The following is a 22,717-nucleotide window of genomic DNA, read 5'->3' as shown; positions in this document are numbered from 1 at the left end:
CATTATAATTATCTTCAGTTTGATCCAAATTGGAACTATTGTATTTTCCTCTATTAAAAAATTATGCAATATGAAACCCAAAGTTATTCTAAATATATAGTTATTAGTAGAACAGCGTAGTCCATACCAAACGGTATATTAAGTATCAATAAAATATATAATACCTACAAAACACAAATAAATTAATCAAGACATAAATCATATGATCTCATTTTCAGCCGCCATTATGACATTTAGAAGTTTTACCAGCAGGTTTTACGTTTTTGCTCTCTGCGCAGAAATTGGCGCAGTTATTGTACAAGAATCTGTGCCTGACACAAATTCTTGTATCGTTTCTGATATCGTTTCTTGTATCTGTGTATGACACTATACATTTTTTTGACATATCAGAAACGATATTAGAAATGATACAAGAAAATGCATAGTGTCATACAGCCTTAAGCCCCTGGATTTTTTGTGGTGATATTTTGTCAAAAAAAAATTATAGAGATTATTTATCCGGGGATTATTTGTTCAGGGATAATTTGCGGGTATTTTTTGTCCGGGATTATTATTGTCCTAGCTTCCCCTGGGTACAACCCATGATACTATAAATAACATTAACTTTATTTATAGTATCATGGTACAACCAATGACATTGGTCGTACCAATATGTCAATGGGTATATAATACTCTAAATACGTTGTCAATGGATAGATACAACGGTACCACGGTTATTAGACTTTATTACGGTAGTCTTGTCCGACGGTGGTGGGGAGACTTATATTTTTGACTTTACGTCACAAGAGTTTACATTCCCATATTTTTAAATTATTTTCGATCATTGAATGTGTGCTATTGTGTATATATGTGTATTATTTGTGTTATTATGAAATAATAAGACAAATAGTACACATTTTATCTTATACCGGGTGGTGAATCGTAAAAAGGGCCATAGGAAACTCAATGTAAAATTCTGAATTGTTGAATTTCTGCTTCCCTAATTATTCTACATCAAAAGTCATGAGAGAATACTTGTAGAGAATTAAAATCTGTATTAAAATCAAAAGTTAAAATTGTTCTACGATTTAAATGCATTCCAAAATTTTGAAAAATATGATACATTTGCCACAATAGGTATGCGTGTAAAAGTAAGGCCACACGTTACTATTTAACTGACAGTTCTCACACCATTGACTGAATAAAAAAATCTTTATTATTAATCCTTTCTCCGCAACTGAGGGTATCTTATCAACTGTATTGTTTTTAAACAATAGATGATAAAATAAAAATATTGACAGTTCAAAAATGTGAACATTATTGCATTGTGTGTGGCCTAAGTTTGGGCTGAAAACTAAAATGTACTACATTTTTACAAAATTTTGGAATATGTTTAATTACGTAGACCAATTTTAACAGTTATTTCCAATACAGATTTCAATCCTCTTCAAATAGTTTCTAATGTCTTTTGATGTAAAATAATTATTAGGGAAGCTGGAATTCAACAGTTCAGAATTTTACATTGAGTTAATGCAAAACTTTGACGCATGTCAAAATTCTCAATGTGTTTTAATTGTATTCATTTTTTTCGAATCCTGAGAAAACTAATAAATATTTTTGAAAAATTTAAACTCAGAATGAAAGACTACATTATTACCGAGGGCTGAAAGTCCCTGAAAACTTCTATAATGTTTATTTTAATAAGTTACAGGGCTGAAAATAAAAGAGAAGTGTGATATTTAATTTCAAATATTTAATTCAATAGAATCTGCTTGTTTATTCTAAGGGCTTTCCGCCCTCGGTAATAATGTAATCTTGCATCCTGCATTTAAATTTTTCTAAAATTTTCGTTTTCTCAGAATTCGAAAAAAATCATATTACGATTCAAATGACAGTAAACTCTCGTGACGTAATCTCAACCTTAATGTTCATTGGTTAGTCGATTTAGGCAACCGTAGTAATGTCTAAGAACCGTGCAAGGGTACAAACTACCAATGTATGTCTGGCTGCCTAAGTAGAAGGAATGGTTCAATCTTGACATTGACAATTTGACATACATCAAACGTCATTATTAAAGAAGCACGCGCAGAGGCGTTTCTTGTTCGGCAAAAGCACATTTTTTAGCCATTAAAAGCCAGTTTATCTCCCAATTTACCGGCTACATTCCTAAATTTATTATCAAACATGAACAATATTTTAAAAGTGGCACAAAGACTGAATGGCGTCAGATCGTTGTTGAATCCAATGAAAAATGGGATAACCTCTTCAATAAACCAGCAAAGACAAATTGCCCGATCTATTTGGTATATGAGTAACTCCCAAAGAAATGGAATCATCAAAGAAGTCGAGCACACTCAATTGTGCAGCTGTGGATGTGGTAGTAAAAGAGCCAGTCATACCAAAGGTAATGATAGTATTAGAGTTTTCTCTGAAACTGTGTCAGAATTATGTAAACCATTTTAAGCCGTCTTTTTCTGTTGTAACTTCTATCATATCAAATAGCGGTCTACCTGTATGGCTAAATAACACCATAATCTTTTCTCAGAAAGGTTTGCACACAATAATGAAAGGCAACAAACCCTTTGTAGGCAAATGTTTATTGCTCAGTAGTAATAAACATTTTCAGGAACATATTAAAACTTATTTCTTTACTATTATATAAATAAGACCATACTCTTTTTGGTTATATACAGTTGGTAAAATGAAAGAATACCCATGAACGAACATATAAAACACGCTGTATTTTTCTGTCACCGTGTCACAAAGAAAATTGTCCAGTGCAAGTACATGTAACAATAATTATTACATGTACTTGCGCTGGCCAATTTTTTGTGTGACAGTGACAGGAAAATACAGCGTGTTTTATATGTTCGTTCATGGGTATTCTTCCATTTTTCCTACTGTAGGGTGCCTGCATTACTAGTTTTAATGACTGCCTTTCTCTCTTAACAACTTGGCTGCAGTTAGAGATTATTATAAACTTAGGTTGAGTGCGTTATGAGGCATATATCGTCGGCTTACTGCCAAAACCAACTAACTCCACTTTTTAAAGTTTTGAGTAATCGACGTTTTAAACTTTAATTTGAAATGAAAAATCGTTTGAATTTAAAAATGATTTAATGACTGAAAAATATTAAAGTAAATAACATTATAAACGAAAAATTTTGTTAAAAACTTATTAAAATGAAGTGAAAGTTAAAAAAAAGTACAAAAAACATTTTTTTTTCGGCACTTGTCGGGTTTTGGCTGTACAAAGTTAGTCAACTTCTAGGTAACTTTGAACATCACTGTCCTCCATATCAGGCACTTGTCTTGTTTTGGCAGAACTAGAATATTGTAAATGAAAAAATACTATTTTATTTAAACGGAGATGTGCAGACAACTGCACATATCTGTTTTTGGCTGAATAAAAGTGTCATCATTGGAATTAGTTGTTTTGAGACCCTTCTGTTTCCCACATTTAAAATCTGCTTTGAAATGTCTGGTTTCATCAGTACATTCTTTGATAATTATTAAGTACAAAGGCGTACTTAACTCAGAATCGACAAAAAGTGGAGTTAGTTGGTTTTGGCAGTAAGCCGACGATATTATGCCCTGTATACCCCATTGGGTATACAGGTATAATTCTTCCATTTGCCCGAAGCGGTCAAATTGGCAATAAAGGCGTTAAGTTCCTATATAAGAATGAAAAAATAGAAGTTGTTAACAAATTTGTATATCTTGGAGTCACCCTAACCACAACATCACTTTTTAAAGCAATGGCCGATACAACAGTGGAAAGAGCAAAACACGCAATTGGTAACGTGATAGGTTTAATGGCTAAAACCAAAATGAATTCTTGGACATCTCGTGTGCAACTTTTCGATTCGCTAGTTCAAAGCCTTGTTATGAACTGTGTGCCCGTTTGGGGAATGAGATATGTTGACCAGTTAGAAAGAATACAAATAACTTTCTTTAAAAAACTTTTACATCTCAGTATCAATACACCTGATTATGCTGTTAGGTTGGAGACAGGAAGAGTAAAAATTTCTTTTACTATTTTCAAGCTAACTTTAAATTGGCTTATCAAGCTATCGCAAATGCATGATTTAAGACTTCCTCTTATTTGTTTTCTGCGTCAGCTTCAAATTTCTTCAGCAAATAATTCAATAAATACGAACAGATACAACTGGGTTTCACAGTTTAAGCAATATTTTCAAATATTAGATTATGAATTTTCTTGGGATGAAAACATCTCTGATTGGCTATTAAAAAACAAGAAAAGCATGTTAAAAAAGTATATGGATATGCTTCATCAAGAAGACATTCAAGCAGTCTCCATGTCAACATTCTCAACTATTTACAAACATTTATCCGTAGATACCTCAGTACAGAAATATCTGGAATTTCAAATTCCCATAAAATACATTCGTGCCATGGCGCAACTTCGAACATCTAATCGCCATGTGTTAAAATTTACCTATAATGGTATAACATATCATATACGACCATCTGAAATCTGTACTATTTGTAACACAAACAAGTTGGAAACTCTTGAACATTTACTGTTTGAATGTCCCATTTACAGTTCAATGAAACCGGTTAATATGGCCCCCCTTAATAATTGCACCGACCTTATTGGTTGTCTTAATAATGTAACTATAATATCTCTGAAAGCAATTTCAATATATATTTGGAATATCATAAAACTTAGATCTTTTGTTTTAAATGAATAAGCTTCAGTTTCTCCTTCATTGGTGTTTATTTAAGAAAACAAGTCTCCATTTCAGTTAGTAATAGCGATTAACTTTTGTTTAAATTTGTTAATAGTTACTTATGTTCTAGACTAGTTGTTAGTTATATTCTGTACTTCAGTTTCTCCTTCATTGGTGTTTATTAAAAAAACCAAGTTCTCCATTTCAGTTAGTGATAGCGCTTAACTTTTGTTTAAATTTGTTAATAGTTATTTATGTTCTAGACTAGTTGTTAGTTATATTCTGTACTTACTAAACTCATTGTTATAAAACTGTAGTTTTTAAAAACAATAAATGTCTATCTATCTATCTATCTATCTATCTATACCCCATTGGCTACCATGCTTTATGACACAGCCAACTGTTAATGTAATACAAGGTCTATTTTGTCCCATAACGCAGCCAAGGTGTTAAATTAAGGTGCAGGAATTTTTCTTGCCTTCAAACCTAACCCTTTCTACTCCAATATTAAGTGTCACTTGACATTGATTTTGTTCCTCCAGCTCCTCTGTCAAGTAACACTCAACATAGTCTAATACAGTCGAATCTGCTTAATATAATACCGGGTATATGAATATCCGGGTTTAAGGAATAGAAATTTGAGGCCCCAAAACATTTTTACTAGCTACCAATGATCAGTTATTAGAATATTCTGGTTATAGGAGTATTTTTGCTTAGCACTAAGGCTATTCCAATAAGCAGGTTTGACTGTACTTCTTTTTGTGAACAATGTTAACCTTTCAGAGATAACGTGGCATGATGGTACATAAAAGGTAACGTCAGACTCACAGTCCACAAACCCAGAAAAGGTCCAAAAAACAAATATTTTCAGAAAAACGGTCTGAGAACATGTCATATATATTTAAAATAAACAAAAAAAAACATTTGGACAGAAATTTAGTATCATTTGTATATAGACTAGTGCTTGGAAAATAAAAGTTAACAGATATATCTTTTTCACATTTTGGGTACTATAAAACACAAAAACCCAAATTATACAAATACAAAAGAACTATTTCTAAGAAATTAAACACATACTTAATAAAAAACAAATGTTTGAGCTGCCTAGTAGATAATACATGTAATGAAATGTGACACTCTTTGTTGAACAACCAAGACTTCTGAGATTGGCTCCTTAATTTTTGTTCCATGTCAGCGATGTGGTCCTGTATCTCTTCGAAATCTATTTCCAAACTAGCATCGTCATGGACAAGGTTCAACTTCTGGCTCAGAATCAGAGAGAAATTCTGCATGAAGCTTTACAAGATATGCTTGTTGCTTTTCAAAACTCATTCAAAAAATCTGTAAAAAAATAAGTTTATAATATCCCTCATATATACATAACACATAATCAGTATATCACTCATAATTACCTATTATAAATCACATAAATATTTTTATTTACATTAGAAATAAAATATTTTATAATTGGATCTTACCTGCAGATTGTTACAACTTGTGTGCAGACTCACACTCTGCAAGTTAATATAACATCAGAACTAAATTTATTTATTTATTTATACTGCACATTTACAGCAATGATGCCAATTATAAACATCATCATCATCAATGGTGCTACAGCCCTATGAAAGAGCCTCCACCTTCCCAAGTCTATTACGCCAGTCAGTCCTATCCATTGCCAACCGTTGCCAGTTTGCTGCGCCTATTTTTCTCCCATCCTCATCTACACCATCTTTCCATCTAAGTTTTGGCCTACCCCTATTTCTACTTCCCACAGGTTGTGACATAAGGATTCTTCTAGGAGGGTTGTTATGCTGTGATCTTGCTAGATGTCCTTCATATCTTAGTCGTCCTATTCTTATAAGAGATACTACGTCTTTTCCACCAAATATATGTTTATATCTGTGGTATACCTCGTAGTTGTACCTCCTCCTCCAAATACCATTTTCACAGATGCCACCGAATATGCCTCTCAGGATCCTTCGTTCAAATATAAGCAGAAGGTTTTCATCTGCCTTGGAGATGGTCCATGTCTCCGATCCATATGTCAACACTGGTTGTATAAGGGTTTTGTATATGGTTATTTTTGTTTTTTGGCTTAAGTTTCTGCTTCCAATTATAAACATACGGTTGGTTAATACAAAGAAATAAGAACATACAATAATTTATAGTCATAGTCATCTTTATTGATCCTTTAAGACATTCAAAATAAATGTATAGGATACACAATACAATAAAATAAATAGACTTTAAAACAATAAATAAGGGTATCACAGTTTATGTAACATAGTACTCTTTTTCATATTATATAGGTCAAGGTCTTCACTCACTATAAAATCGTTCATTGCCATTAAGCAGTTTGCCATGGGGAGTTTGGGTATTCTGGAATTATTTTAAATAAAGTGTGTCTACATTTAAGTCTTTGGTCTGGTACATTAAAATTTATAAATGAAAGAATCATAGGAGAATCTATGATTTGATAAACTATATTAAATATGAAAATGATTTGGGCATTTCTACGTCTTTCGCTCAATAACAGTGTCAAAAAGCATTCTCTGCAAGTTATAGGAAACCTTAAAAGGATAAATCCCAAATTTCTTTAGATATAAAGACCTTAAAAATTTCTTCTGAATCCTCTCTATCATATCACCATGTGATATGGTGTAGGGACTCTATATGGTACAACAATATTCGAGTTTTGACCTCACATATGCATTAAAAAGCCTAACTGTCTATAACAATCATTAGTTAGTTTGAGAATGTGCTCATTAAAGGAGAATGTGCTAGTGAATAACAGCCCTAGATCTCTGATTTTTGTTAACCTTTCAAGTTTTACTTCATTAATAAAATAATTTGTTCTTATGATTTCTCGCTTTCTAGAAAAAGGTCAATAGTTTACATTTTGATTCATTTAAGTTCAAATCATTATTTTTACAGAATGTGGATATACCTTGAATATCTTGTTGTAAATTAACCCGCCATTACACGCGCTATGAGGGAATCCCTCACCATATTTGTTTATAACCAATGAAATTGTGTAAACTAATATGATAACCTTAAGCACCCAGGAATGCCTTTAGCATGGTTCATAAGAGGGTATGAAAAAGTTATAGAATATTTCAGGCGGTCAGTGTGCTGTGTGATAGTTGAAAGAAGAGACATCCCTCTTCAAGTGAGGGAATTCGCGTGCAAACACGGTGAAATCACGTTTCTGTTATCTCAAAGAAACTTTTAGGTGTTTATTTAATATTTAGGTAGGTTTAATTAAAATATTATTGTTTTGATTAGGTTAGGAACAGTGGCACACCGTGGGGGGTTTGAGGGGTTAAAATCCCACCCAGAGCATATAGAAATATATATAAAAGAAAGTAGAAAAATGTAACTTGTCTTTCACAAATAATACAAAAAGCTTTCGGTGCCCAAGCAAACCCACTTCCCCCCCCCCCCCCCCCAGAGGAAAATTATAGGTGCGCCACTGGTTAAGAACCCATTTTTAAATTTACCTATTCTAATTGGGAAATAAGCCACAATTTAACTTGAAAAATTGATTTTATTGACGTTTCGAATTCCACCTCGGACGTCGTTATCAAAATACAAAATATTAATAGTTAATTACATAAATGCCACAAGGAAATAGCTTCAGAACAGTTTTTAATTTTAATTTGTATTTTTAGTGAAATGAATTCGCGTAAAGAACGTTAATTTCTTCAGTGGCTTGTTGAAATTGAAAATTAAGAAAACTTGCTTTTGATCTATATTATTTTTACTTTTGTTTTGTTAAATTAATAAAAAAAATTGGTTTACGAGACTTTCTATAATATGTGAGTACAACCCATTTTATATTTAAAGATGTTGACATTCATTCTTCCTTGAAATAAGTCGAATTTATGAAGGTGAGGGCGACGCTCATACGCGTGCAACCACGTCACAATAGAAGACGCGTGTAATGGCGGGTTAATACAGTCATGTTCGTTTTTTATTGTAAGAAATAATTTTAAATCATCTGCAAACAGAAGAAACTTGGCACATTTTATATAATCAGTGATGTCATTTATAAACATAACAAAAAGTAAAGGCCCAAGAATGGAACCTTGCGGTACACCTGACCCGGTTATAAAACTGTCCAAGTAGTAAATGCACTAGACCAGCGGTTCTCAATCTGTAGTACATGTACCACTGGTGGTACATTTCATTTTTTGAGGTGGTACACAAAACGCAAAAACAGCCAAAATCAGCACCACTATTATAGTTAATTAGATCACCTAGTTAGATATGTATTTCAGTTAGGTGGTACCAAAAATAATAAAAAGTATTTGGTGGTACGTGACACAAAAAGATTGAGAACCACCGCACTAGACAACTCTCACATCCCCCCTGAATAAAGTGTCACCTTGCTTGAAGTTGTCGGGCACCCCATGACCGAAACCATAATTAATCGTCAGAAATCGACCAATAATTTGACAAGCGGACTCATAGTCTGCATGTTAACTCAGAAAGGTTAAAATAGGAGGGATTTCTCGTACTATAATTTTTTAAGCATGATTGAAAGAAGCATTCTAGTCCCGAGATGGATTTGTTTTGGCGTAGGTATCGATGTTAAGGCACATATCCACTATCTTCATGCAGATAGTCGTTAATTAGCAGCCAAAGCGGACGGTTGTCTAAAAAGCTTTGATAAACAAATCTGGTTTCGTTATCCGAATAACAACTATTTTATTGTGTCCAATAGTGATGAGTGTTATTTAAAGTGTTTGGAGAACTTTTCACGCGAATAAAAGATGTACTTGAACATGCAAAGTCTCCGTTGTCTCATAAGAAACATTTATGTCATTTTCAAGAGTGTTTTTGTTCAAACTCGAACTTTGTGTCAAAACATTCTTGGGTTTGGTGTAAGTGTTGACAACAGTATAAAGGTGGGAATCACCGCTCCAAAGTAACGTATTACTTCATTATTATTATTTAAATAAATATTGCAATTTTATAAATATAGAGATTACAAAAGCATTAAAAAGGCCGACGGGGGTTAATTTTCCGCAGGGTTGAACTGAAATTAACCCCTCTCGCGGTTTTTTGTTTACATCACATCAAGAAAGATAATAAAAATTAAAAAAATAAGAAAAGTAGAACAATATTTTATTATACCAAAAACTGTTAACTGTAAATAAGAGGTGTTTAGCTTCAAAATTATTGATAATAAAATATATTATTTAATAACGCATAAGAATATGCTTCAGATCTTAACGACTTTAAACCATGAGTCAAAATTATAATACTCAGTATGTACATTATCCACAACAGGACATTACTACAAATCCATCACTAAATTCACTAAACCAATGTGCAGGACCGTACGCGCAAATTCAATATGTACCAATTCAACAGTCCTTATATAATAACACAGCTCAGAGTATTCAAAACGTGCAACCGCATTTAGTTTCACAACCGATGCAGCCTTCTACTAGTGCAGCACAATATTATCCTGTAGTACCTGTTCAATCGCAATCCCAAGCTGAATCTGCACCAGATGATTGGAAACACGTACATAACAAAAAAAGAAATCGAATTGATAGCCCGGAAAAATATATTAGAGCAACAAAACAATCCAAAATAGATGATTACTGGTTAAACTCACCAATATCGACCTCCAACAAATTCTCTGTATTACAAAAAGAACAAAACGATGCAAATCAGGATACAGCTACAGAAGAACAAAACGATGCAAATCAGGATACAACTACAGAAGAAAACCAGAGCCAAAATACAAATACAACTACTAAAACGCCACCAATATTTGTCTACAGTGTTAAAAATATTACTCCGCTTACCAAACTACTACAAACGATTGCAAAAGATGCTTATGTATTAAAAACTCTCGCCAATGACCAAGTAAAAATAATGCCTCAAAATAATGAAGTCTACTCTGTCATAACAAAAGCACTAGAAGACAAAAATACTGAATTTCATACCTACCAACTCAAAGAAGATCGCTCATTCAGAGTTGTACTAAGAAATGTACATCCATCTACAGATATCAACGAAATTAAGGCGGAAATCCAAAGCGTAGGGCACGAAGTCATAAATATCAATAACATTCGTCAATCAGGTACTAAAAAGCCATTACCACTGTTCTACGTTGAACTAAAACAAGCCGAGAATAACAAAGATATATATGAGATCGATTCATTGTTGAACTATAAAGTAATTTTTGAACCTCCACATAAAAAGCGTGTAGTACCTCAGTGCACAAAATGCCAACGCTACGGCCACACCAAAAATTTTTGCTACCTTTCTCCAAGATGTGTTAAATGCGCGGGTAACCACAGATCTGATCAGTGCTCTTACAAAGAAAGAAACAACCAGGTGAAATGCGTGCTGTGTGAAGGAAATCACCCAGCAAACTATCGTGGGTGCTTAGTCCACAAAGAGCTGCAAAAAAGAGCATTTCCACAACTGAGAAGCAAACCAACAAGTCAGCCTGTCCAATCAAACCAACACTTAGTAGTCCCGAATGTAACCTATGCTCAGGTAGCAACCGCTGGTAATCAAATACCATCAAATACAGCTCCCAGTCTTCAACAATCCACTGACATGCTCGAACTTAAAAATATGATCAAACAATTGGTAGAACAAATGAGCACAATGTTAAACCTCTTAACCGCTATCATTGCTAAAAAACCCTAAGATGGAGGCGTTTCTAAAACTAGCTTCATGGAACGCCAATGGCTTATCACAACATACACAGGAAATCAAATACTTTCTACACCTTCATAAAATAGATATACTGCTAGTATCCGAAACTCACTTTACACAAAAAAGTTACCTTAAAATTCCAAACTATACTATATATACTACTAATTATCCAGATGGATCAGCACATGGAGGCTCTGCTATTATAGTTAGAAATACAATAAAACATCATAATGCTGGCGAGTACCAAACAAATCACATTCAAGCGACCAATATTGTGGTTGAAGACTGGGATGGACCACTTACAGTATCTGCGCTGTATTGCCCCCCACGACACTCTATCACAAACGAACAATTTAAAGATTATTTCAATTCACTTGGGAGCCGCTTCATAGCAGCAGGGGACTATAATGCCAAACATACCAGGTGGGGATCAAGACTAATCACTCCGAGAGGTAGAGTTCTCTTAAATATCATAGAGTCAAATAATATGGATTATTCATCAACCGGCGAACCAACATACTGGCCCTCGGACAGAAATAAAATCCCCGATTTGGTCGATTTTGCTGTAGTTAAGAACATCCCTAGGTCTAATATAAAAGCTACATCATGCTACGAATTATCTTCTGATCACTCGCCTATACTATTCACAGTTGGAACCCAGGTACTTATTAAAGAAATATCCCCCTCACTTTATAACAGACGCACACACTGGCCAAAATTCAGATCTATCCTGGAGAACAAGGTGTCTCTAGACATTCCACTAAAAATCAAAGAGGACATTTTTCTTGCTGTGGAACAACTAACTACAAATATCCAATCAGCTGCCTGGCAAGCAACACCAACAATACAAAATAAATGCATAATAAATGACTGCCCACAAGTTGTCAAAGAAAAAATTTCGCTAAAGAGAAGACTGAGGAAAAGATGGCAACAGACCAGAGATCCTGCTGATAAGCGTAGATTCAATAGTGCATCAAGGGAATTAAAAAAGCTCTTCGAAGATCTCAAAAACCAATCACTTCAGTACTACTTGGAAAATTTAGATTCCACTAAAGATACCGATTATTCGCTATGGAAAGCCACGAGAAAACTGAAACAACCCCAGAAACCGTCACCTCCAATTAGAAAATCGGACAGAGAATGGGCTCGTAGTGCACAAGAGAAAGCAAGTTGTTTTGCAGAGTATTTTTCCGAAGTATTTACTCCCAATCAAGTGAATTCACCTGTGGAAGTAGACGTATTCTCATTTCTTCAAAGTCCATATCAAATGAGTTTGCCTATTCCGAAATTTAAGTCGTCCGAAGTCATCTTGGCTATTAATAATTTAAACGATAAAAAATCTCCAGGGTACGATTTGATCAGTGGAAAAGTATTGAAAGAATTACCTATCAAATGCATAAAACTTATAACGTTTATATTCAATGCCATATTAAACTTAGGTTACTTTCCTGATCAATGGAAAGTGTCTCAGATAATAACCATTCTAAAACCGGGGAAACCTCAAGAAGAAACTACATCGTACAGGCCAATCAGCCTCTTGCCAATCACGTCTAAAGTTTTCGAAAAACTATTAGTAAAAAAACTCGAACCCTGGATCAAAAATCTAATTCCAGACCACCAGTTTGGATTTCGATCCCATCACTCAACAATCCAACAAGTTCACAGAGTGGTAAAACATATAAATGCTGATTTTGAGGCCAAAAGGTACTGTTCAGCGGCATTTCTTGACGTTAGGCAGGCATTTGACAAGGTATGGCATGAAGGCCTCCTATACAAGCTAAAAAAGACATTACCGCACAGCTTTTACATTCTTCTTGAGTCATATTTGTCAGGTAGGTGTTACTTTATTAAATACCAAGATGCAATTTCCAAACTCTATTCTATCAAAGCTGGCGTACCACAGGGTAGCGTGCTGGGACCTACCTTGTATCTCTTGTTTACCGCAGATATACCTCCACCTCTTCAGGAACCACTAGAGGAGAGACCACTTACAGAAGAAATGATGCTAGGAACATTTGCCGACGATACTGCAATCCTAGCCTCACACACAGACCCTATTTATGCCTCGCATATCCTTCAAGCGTATCTAGACAGAGTACAAATTTGGTTTTTGGAATGGAAAATTAAAGTGAATGAAGGAAAATCTATTCAAGTTACATTTACAACACGAAGAGGAACTTGTCCTCCTGTAACTTTAAACAATCACCAATTACCATCAGCCAACGAGGTAAAATATCTTGGTATTCATTTGGACAGAAGTCTCACATGGAGGAAACATATCTGGACCAAGAGAAAGCAACTAGGTCTCCAATTCAGAAATATGTATTGGTTAATGGGCCGTTCATCAAGACTATCTCTGGATAATAAATTGCTGCTCTATAAGGCAATACTTATGCCAATCTGGACATATGGGTTGGAACTATGGGGAACAGCCAGTCACTCCAACATCGAAATCATCCAACGCTTCCAATCAAAAACCCTCAGAACCATCACTAATGCACCTTGGTACATCAACAATAGAATTATTCATCGAGACCTTAAAACTGATACGGTACAAGAAGTCATCACAAAACGTAGCGCTGCTTACATTGCCAAGTTGGAGGATCATGAAAACCAGTTTGCACTTAACCTCCTAGACAATTCCCAAGAACAGCGTAGGTTAAAGAGGTTCAAACCATTGGACTTACCATTTAGAGTAAACTTTTAAACTAATGAGTTAGTAGTTATGAAATGTAATTATTTTGTACAGAACTTTATAAAAATTGTACTTTGATTTTGCCAGTGGGTAAAATCTTGCTTGTCCTTAGTCAATGTAATTACTTTTGTTTATTGTTGACACTCAACAGATTGCAAAATAAATTTAAATATAAAAAAAAAAAAAAACTATCTTCATGAATTCTCTTGTGCTCTGTACTCCCTATAAGTTAAAAACGCAATTTTAGCGTGGAGTTGGTGGAATAAAAACTAAAAAAGGCTCGGAGTGTAAAGGGAATAATAATTAGGCTGTATAGTTTTGTAAATATTTGGGATACATATATAATTTTGTTTTGTAAATAATTGGGGTGCAGTTTTTTTATAAATTACATATTAGAGTTCCCTCCCATTTTGATTTATTTTCAACCCAATGTTTCATACCTGTGTATAAATATTTTTTCTATAAGAGATTTCTTGCATTTCATTACTTTGCGTAAATGCTTCAGAAATTTAAGATTGCGATCAGTACACCGCACACTATTATAGAGCTATATGCACAGGTAGACTGCATACTATATTATCACCCTATTTTTTATATTGATTATTGACTAAAATCAGTGTCTATTCATTCTAGCTGAGAAAGAACTTGTTGAATTTTTGACAGAAGAAATCGTAGCAGAGAGGAAAGCACAAAAAATTAAAACCATTCCAACAGAGTTAGGTGGCTTTAAAGCAAATTTAAATGGAGCGGAAATAACATTAACAAAGACTGCAGGAGACGAAACGTAAGGAATGAGTGCTATAAAATATCTGATGCAATGTTTTTGTTCTATGCTGCAACCCCCGTATCGTGTTAATACAAAGCAATGTTTTTTAGCATCAAACTAAGTTTCAATGTAAATCACAGTGTGGATAGTGATGTTGAGCCAGAGGTAAACGAAAATATGGATAAGCCTGATATTGGAGAACTGAAATCCAAACCTTCATTCAAAGTAGAAATAGTAAGAGGAAATACAACAATTAGTTTGCTCTGTTCATACATGAATGCAAATGAACAAGATGATGGATACAGTAAGTAATTTTAAACATAATTTGTAGGCTATTGATTATGTATTTTAGAAGGGAACTACAATGTTAACGGGGTTTTATTGTTTCAGATAGTCAATCGACCTCTAAATATGAAAAAACCGTGGAGTGTTACCATCTAAAGGGGTGCATTTTTGAGAAAGGGGTGAATTAGTCCCTAGGCACAGGGCGAATTAGGGTGAGTTCTATGCACATTTGGTACAAACACGTCTACAAGAAAAATTTTCCAGGTTAAATTTACTATCGAAATATCACATTTTAAAGTCAAAAATATTTTTTTTTACAAAAATATATTCAAAAGAAAAGCAAGAAAAAAGCACGAAAGGTAGCACTTTTGTTTCTTGCTCCATAAATTTTTTCCAAGGAGATATAGGTATAGGTATTGCTTCCCAGAAAAAAAACTTTCATCCTTCCTCTTTAAAATGACGTTTGGCATAAGTCTCTATCATTTATAGTTTCCAAAATATGATTTTTCAAATTTCACCACTCATAGCGATTTTGGGCCATTTTCCTTGTTACTTCGCAAACATTGTTCTGTAACTTTTTTTTACGGAGCTTTAGGTATATGCAATATTACATTTACTAGGAAGAAAAGTCAATTACCTTTAAAATGGTCTATCATAGAAGGCTATATGACTATTTTTAAGCAAGATATGGTTTTTCAAAATTTTATACTTTTAATGATTTTTGATATATTTTACGATTATTTTTAAATTTCTCATTATAACTTTTTTTATTGTATATTTAGGTATATACATTGTGCAATAAAAAAGAAATCTTATTTCCTTTACTTTAAAATTGTGTATTGTAAAAAATTCTAGGTCTATTTTTAAACAAGATATGCTTTTTCAAAGTTTGACATATACACATGCAATAGGTCCCACTAAGTTGGAACCATATGGAAAACTTTTTATTATTAACTGTATGAAAAAAATTAGTCTTTATAAAATGTTCTACATAGTCTAGGTACCTAAGGTACCTAAGATGTAATCATCAGATATAAAATTTTATCAATAGTGTATGAGGTATGTTAAAAAATATGAATTTCGCTCAAGAGTAAAGTACCTTTATATTTCACAATATCGAAAAGTTATTTGGAATTAAAAATTATGTACAATATGCAATTATATTCTTCTAATTGAAAAAAAAATAAAAAAAATAAAATTTTTTAAAATTGTTCTCAAATTACGGATACCCTTGGATATCCGACGATTATCTTGTTTAAAAATAGTCCCAGAGGTGTTTGCAATACACCATTTTAAAGTAAAGAAAATAAGCTTTTTTTATTTCATAATGTATATATCTAAATGTACAAGAAAAAAAGTAATGAGAAATTTAAAGAATAATCATAAAAAATATCAAAAATCATTAAAAGTATAAAATTTTGAAAAAGCATAATTTGTTTAAAAATAGTCGTACAACCTTATACAATAGACCATTTTAAAGGTAATTGACTCCTCTTTCTACTGAATGTACCATTGCATGTACCTAGAAATGCGTAGAAAAAAGTTACAGACAATGTTTGTGAAATAATGGGGAAAATGGCTCAAAAATTCTGTGAGCGGCAAACTGAAAAATCCTATTTCGGAAACTATAAATCCTAGACACTTCCACCAAACGTCATTTTAAAGAGGAAGGATGGAAGTTATTTTTCGCTGAAGCAATGCTTATACCTATATCCCTGTGGAAAAAAGTTATGGGGCCAAAAAACAAAATTGCTTTCTTTCGTGTTTTTTTCTTGCTTGTCTTTTGAATATATTTGTGTAAAAAAAATACTTTTGCCTTTAAAATATGATATTTCAATAGTAAGTGTAACCTGGAACAATTTTTCTGTAGAAGTGTTTGTACCAAAAGTGAATAGAACTCATCCTGTGCCTACGGACTAATTCACCCCTTTCTCAAAAACGCACCCATTTAAATGGTAGCACTCCGCGGTTTTTTTAAATATAGAGATCCGTTGACCATATGAGACAACAAAATCCCGTTAACGTTGTAGTTCCTTTTAGCTCTCTTATTTTGAACATAATCAATAGCCTATTGGTCAAGTCTAGAAAACTGGAAAAGGCTAATTTTTGCAATTAATTGAAACAAAGGCTTTTTTATGAACTATATTTTCTTATATTAACCCATTCACGGACATGACTGCATATGCAGACACTTACCAAGCGGAATTACTGTCTGCATATCGATGGCTTAGTGTGAAAACCTCGTATCTCATTAAATTACAATTTTACAGGAGAGGCAAAAAATTGATTTTCTGCATAATATAACCTAAAAACAAAAACTGCTGTTATGTATTTTTAATTTGAGCACATTGAGACAAATATCTGATATTGGCTTAGAGCTAAAAGTGTTAAATGTTGCTATTAAATTGGAAATACAAATATTAACTATGAAAAACACGTAAATAACCTTGCAGTATATAGAGCCTTTGCCCAAGTAACTATGATAACCTCGTATATCTTGATATACGTGGTTTTCATCTCAAATGAGATTGTGTTTATTATTATTTATGAGGTTTTCATTTTTCGTAGCTTATTGCACACCTCCAAATACTAGGTTGATACAGTACAAATCTTTTGATTTAAGGTTCATAAAATGTTTCTGTATGCAGGACTACCTTTTGTTGTTCACAAAAACATTTCTCCAAGTCGAAGACAAACACTTCAAATTAAGTACCAAATTCTTGGTTATAAATATACGTGGTATTCACACTAAATCAAGAGAGCAATTGATATACGTACTTTCTCCTCAAACAAACACTTCAAATTAAGTACCAAATTCTTGGTTATAAATATACGTGGTATTCACACTAAATCAAGAGAGCAATTGATATACGTGGTTTCTTTTTTCGGCTGTAGAAAATAGTCTAGTGTATTTGGATTTTTTCTAACAGTTGTAAATCGTGAGATACAAGGTTTTCAAACTAAAACCACCAAAATGTCATTTTCGAAAAAAAATGAGATACGAGGTTTTCACACTAAGCCATCGATATGCAGTCATCTCCGTGAAGGGGTTAAGCAAAGCTTCCATATACAGTTGAACCCGCTTATTAGAATTGCCTTCTTGCCAAGCAAAAATATTCCTATAGCCGGGATACTCTAATAACTTATCATTGGTGGCCAGTAGAAACGTTTCCGGACTTCAAATTTCTATTTCTTAAACCGGGATATTTCTATAACTGGTATTCTAATAGCGGGTTAAAAATATAATGTATATCAAGAATAAGTATAATGAGTCTAATTAATACTTAAATATTTAAATCTTTGTTTTGTTCTTATGGTTTTTTAATGATATTCGTGTTAATAATCTCTTGTTTATTTTGTAGATGACATATTTGGCATTGATGAAATCAGCATTTATGAAGGAGAATGGAATGAAAATGTATACTCAGTTTCAGGAGAAGTTTTAGATACAGTAAGTAAAATTTGTGTAAATATATATTAAATCTAGGGTGCTCCGTAAAAGAAATGTACATATGTCAATTTAGTCAACTTTTCAGAAGAAGCAAGAAGCGATAATTAATTCACATATTTACTACCAATTTTATATAAGGCCAAATGATTTTATTTATTTTATATTACCATAATGACTTGTTCTATTGATACCAAGGTAAAGATATATAGTCCTTAATAGTCTTTTTCGGCACAAGTAATACTTTGACAATTTTTGACTTATACTCTTTTTACTGAGCACCCTATTCGCGGTGTGCAAGTACTTGGAAGGGATACGAGAAACGATCGTGCGAGAGTAGCGGAGAAATATTGAAACTTTCTTAAATAATTCATATTGTCAATTGAAATTATCAAATTGACGTATATTTCATACCTACTGTCACTGAAGAAGGAAAATTATATATTGCTCCACAATATTGATATGATATGCAATTATTATATAAAAGTAAATTTAATTAATTGTATTTTGCTTGCAGTACTGCATTTTAATAACTAATTTTATTTACTACATACAATTGTTTACGTTTTAATAACATAACCTGAATCTTATATTTTTTCTATTTATTATTTTTTTGGACTATGGCCTTGACAATTATTCAGTAACCAGGACTAATATAATTGGCCAATATAATTAAAAGTGCGAAAAATGTTACTGAGCATAGAAACCAGGTGTTGCTTTGCCTAACTTGCATGGTCCCAATATTAAACTGTAGAATGATGATACTTAGTAGAATTTATACAAAACTTATGGATTGAAAAATAGACCAATAACATATCTGGACCTCAGAGGTATTATCGAAGCGAAGGTCGGTGGGATATGCGCATTTTATCAATGAAATTCGATATTTTTAAGTCATTCCAGAAGCCGCTACAGATAAAATGTTTTAACAACCCATTAATCATTCAGAATTAGTCAACGGATATTAGTACAGTTAAAATAATTAAATAACTGGACGATAATTATTATTTAATCAGTGCAATTTAAAGTTTTTTCTACTTTAATGACAAAAAGCAAGCTCATTAACAGAACCCAATTAAAAATTGTTTTGCACACCATATTTGAAACATTATTTGGTTGAAAAATCTAATTTTTGTTGGCAAAAAAATATATTAATTGTCTGGACTAAATTACAGTTCTGTTTATCTTAAAAGGGATATGTTACTATTAACATTCACAGTGTTGCTAAACTGAATTTTGATATTTTGAGTGTAAATTTTCCCAGCGATTTCCGAGGGTATTTTAACTATGTCATTTTGAGCAACTGTGTTTAGCGTATGTTTGCAACAAAGTTTAGAGCACTTAGGATGTTAATAAAAATTCGATATATTCCATAAGTGGTTGAAAGACAATATGACCATATTTTAATATATAACCAATTTGAATAATCTAACTAATAAATAAGGAACTTATTCAAAACAACACCATATCTGACATACTGTAGTTTATCTCCGAGGTCCAGATATATTTTACCAAAAATGCAAAAGAAACCTTTAAGAGTAAACAGTAGCGATCAACAGGTAGCAACAAAATATAACTTCGGGATATAGTATCATTGGCAACAGTGGTAATCTTTGACATTATCTAAGATTAATAAGTTTGACAATATCATAGTCGCGCTAAATGGAAGCAATAGAAAACGATTTTATTATTAGTAAATAAATATTTATAAAAATAAACCAAAATGTGTGCAATTTTATGTTAAGATAAGTATTTGCATGAAATATCTAATAATAAAACAATAATAAATAATCATTTTTCGTTGTGAAGCGAAACAAATTTCGATTTTCGCATAATTTTGGCACAGTTATTAATGGACTTTTTCTTGGACGGTTTCACTTTGTTTTTCGTTTGATTTACTTTTCCCATTTTGTTAAACTATTGATAATATTTTTAGAATAAAAAATCCTCCTAAAACTTCAAATACTCGCATTAGAATTCGAAATATTTTTACATAAAATATACTTACCTACCTACATATAACTAAAACTCACAATTAACAACAATCTATTCTTTCAAATAGATCAACAACTTATACAACAACAACAAAAATAAATATAATAAATTAACTATCAATAAACACTACTGCACTGAACAGGTATCGATAAAGATGACAGAACAGATTAGAGAAAATCTAACGCAGTTTTGTTAAAATGACAGCGATAATTTCTCTATGTTGCCTAATTAGTTATAATATGTTCGAATTTTTGTTAGAAATAAAAAAATTTAGTAGTTCCAAGATTACACAAAATCTAGGCATGGGATAAAAAAGTTTATTTGAAGAAAGAATATTTTTTTGTTCTTCTTAATGGCGGTACAGGCTCGTTTTTTTTAATATTGTATTTAATTACAGAGTAATTTCCACATACTAATATATTTCTCAATTTGGGCTCTGTACCGCCATTCTTTATTATATTACGAATATGTGTGCCAAATATCTCGACAAAATATTCAAAATTACAGCTGCAATCTTGGAACGCGTTTGTTGCTACCTGTTGATCGCTACTGTAGCCTCTTAACACTAGAAAGTCGGAGGGGCCAATTTGGCCCCTGTTGCGATTTGAAGTTATTGTAGTTTTTTTTATTTGAAGCAATACTTATTTCATATTTTATGACTTCTAATATTTTGATACAAAGACTTATTTAACACAACAAAAATATTGTTTACTAAATTTATTAAATGGTTTTTCTAACAAATCTACCATAGAAGTCTAAAGGGGCCAAATTGGCCTGTGTAAGTTATTATCATTTTCTGGGAAATTCGACGAGCCTTTCTTTCAAATTCCTGTCAGATGGGTAAAATTATATTTATGTATGTTTATTATAAATGGTTACCCTTATACTGGTACTGATCATCTACGTAATAAAGATAAAATTGTTGGTGAACACAAGTGAACACAAAGATACAATTGTGGGTGTAGAGGACCAAATGACGCGTCTTTATACTACAAAAGTAACTTCAAGACGATGGCCTATGTACGTGTTTTATAATACTCTTGACTTGGAAGAAATAAATGCATGGATTATTTATAAAGGAATAACTAGAAGTAGACTCAGTCATTGTAAGTTTATTCTTCGGTTATATGAAGAATTAGGGGCCCCATACCTTGCCTCCCGAAATCTGGAACTACGCCTAGCAACACCAGGTCTACCAACAACTATCACTGTTACTATCCAAAAACGACAAAAATATCAGTTGAAAATATTTTGTAAAGGAAATCATACTTCCAATCATTGCCGCGGCTGTAAAAAGGCAATGTGTGGCAAATATCAAAAACTGCAAACTGTATGGTGTTCCGAATGTTTTTGATAGGCAGCGAATGTGTTAAACAATGAAAGTAAAAAATAAAATCAGATTCTATCGTCTAGAGTAGATTTAATTTCTTTAAACTGAGTTTTAATTGATTAAAGAACGTGGGGCCAAAATGATCCCTTCCGGCTTTCTAGGTAGGTAATCTAAGCCCGACTTTCTAGTGTTCACCTTCTTCCAACCAATACCAAAGATTGTTTTCCATTATGAAAGATATTGTTAAAATGATAATTTTTATACTAAAAATCTAATTTTCTGATGTCTTTTATAAATATTCTGACTCAGTGTTTTGTTTTTTAGTACTTGTATGATTTATTATTGAACTACTTGGAAGAAAAAGGAATCTCCAATGATTTTGTAGAAAAACTCTCGAAATATAGTACAACATATGAACACTCAGCATATATTGGTCTTCTAGAAGGATTGTCTAAATTTGTGTCAGGAAAATAAGAAATGTGCTAAGATAAAAATAAGTATAAGTGTTATATTTCATTTAATATTTGTGTTTTTAATAAATATTTAAATTAGACTTTGGTTTTTTTGTTTATACGTTTATTTTATTTACTTCAATACAGTTTTCTTCACGTATTAAACCTAAAAATTTTCGGACATCTTGGATGTTAGTGCACCCTATGTAACGCACAGCTGAATCTTATGTTTGTGCGTCACAGTGTTGCCATGCCATTTCTTTCATAATTTCAATCAATGTTAAATGTACCTACAAGAATAATAGAATAAGAATGTTTACTTCTCCGTCATTATACTAGGTAGAATGACAAATGAGGTGTCAAATGAAAGCTTATAATCCAAG

General features: G+C 32.6%; 1 protein-coding gene across 1 annotated transcript; it reads left to right on the top strand.

Annotated features, from left to right (window-relative positions):
- Positions 1-2,057: 2,057 nt before the first annotated feature.
- On the top strand, positions 2,058-22,435 carry LOC114334609 (complement component 1 Q subcomponent-binding protein, mitochondrial). Its single transcript, XM_050654415.1, has 5 exons — positions 2,058-2,383; positions 14,692-14,842; positions 14,935-15,128; positions 18,472-18,560; positions 22,207-22,435. The coding sequence occupies exons 1-5, from the start codon at positions 2,164-2,166 to the stop codon at positions 22,354-22,356; spliced, it is 804 nt and encodes a 267-aa protein (XP_050510372.1). The 5' UTR covers positions 2,058-2,163; the 3' UTR covers positions 22,357-22,435.
- The last annotated feature ends 282 nt before the right edge of the window (positions 22,436-22,717 follow it).

Source organism: Diabrotica virgifera, chromosome 1 (genome assembly GCF_917563875.1).
Source record: "Diabrotica virgifera virgifera chromosome 1, PGI_DIABVI_V3a".
Lineage (NCBI taxonomy): Eukaryota > Metazoa > Arthropoda > Insecta > Coleoptera > Chrysomelidae > Diabrotica > Diabrotica virgifera.
Note: the sequence above shows the minus strand (reverse complement) of the source record. Positions and strands in the feature narration are given on the sequence as shown.

What these genes read in the sequence shown, in the direction of transcription:
- LOC114334609 (XM_050654415.1), top strand. Translation starts at nt 2,164, where the DNA reads ATGAACAATATTTTAAAAGTGGCACAAAGACTGAATGGCGTCAGATCG. An exon ending in TGAACAAGATGATGGATACA is followed by an intron (nt 15,129 to 18,471) that starts GTAAGTAATTTT and finishes TTTATTTTGTAG; the next exon opens with ATGACATATTTGGCATTGAT. An exon ending in CAGGAGAAGTTTTAGATACA is followed by an intron (nt 18,561 to 22,206) that starts GTAAGTAAAATT and finishes TTTGTTTTTTAG; the next exon opens with TACTTGTATGATTTATTATT.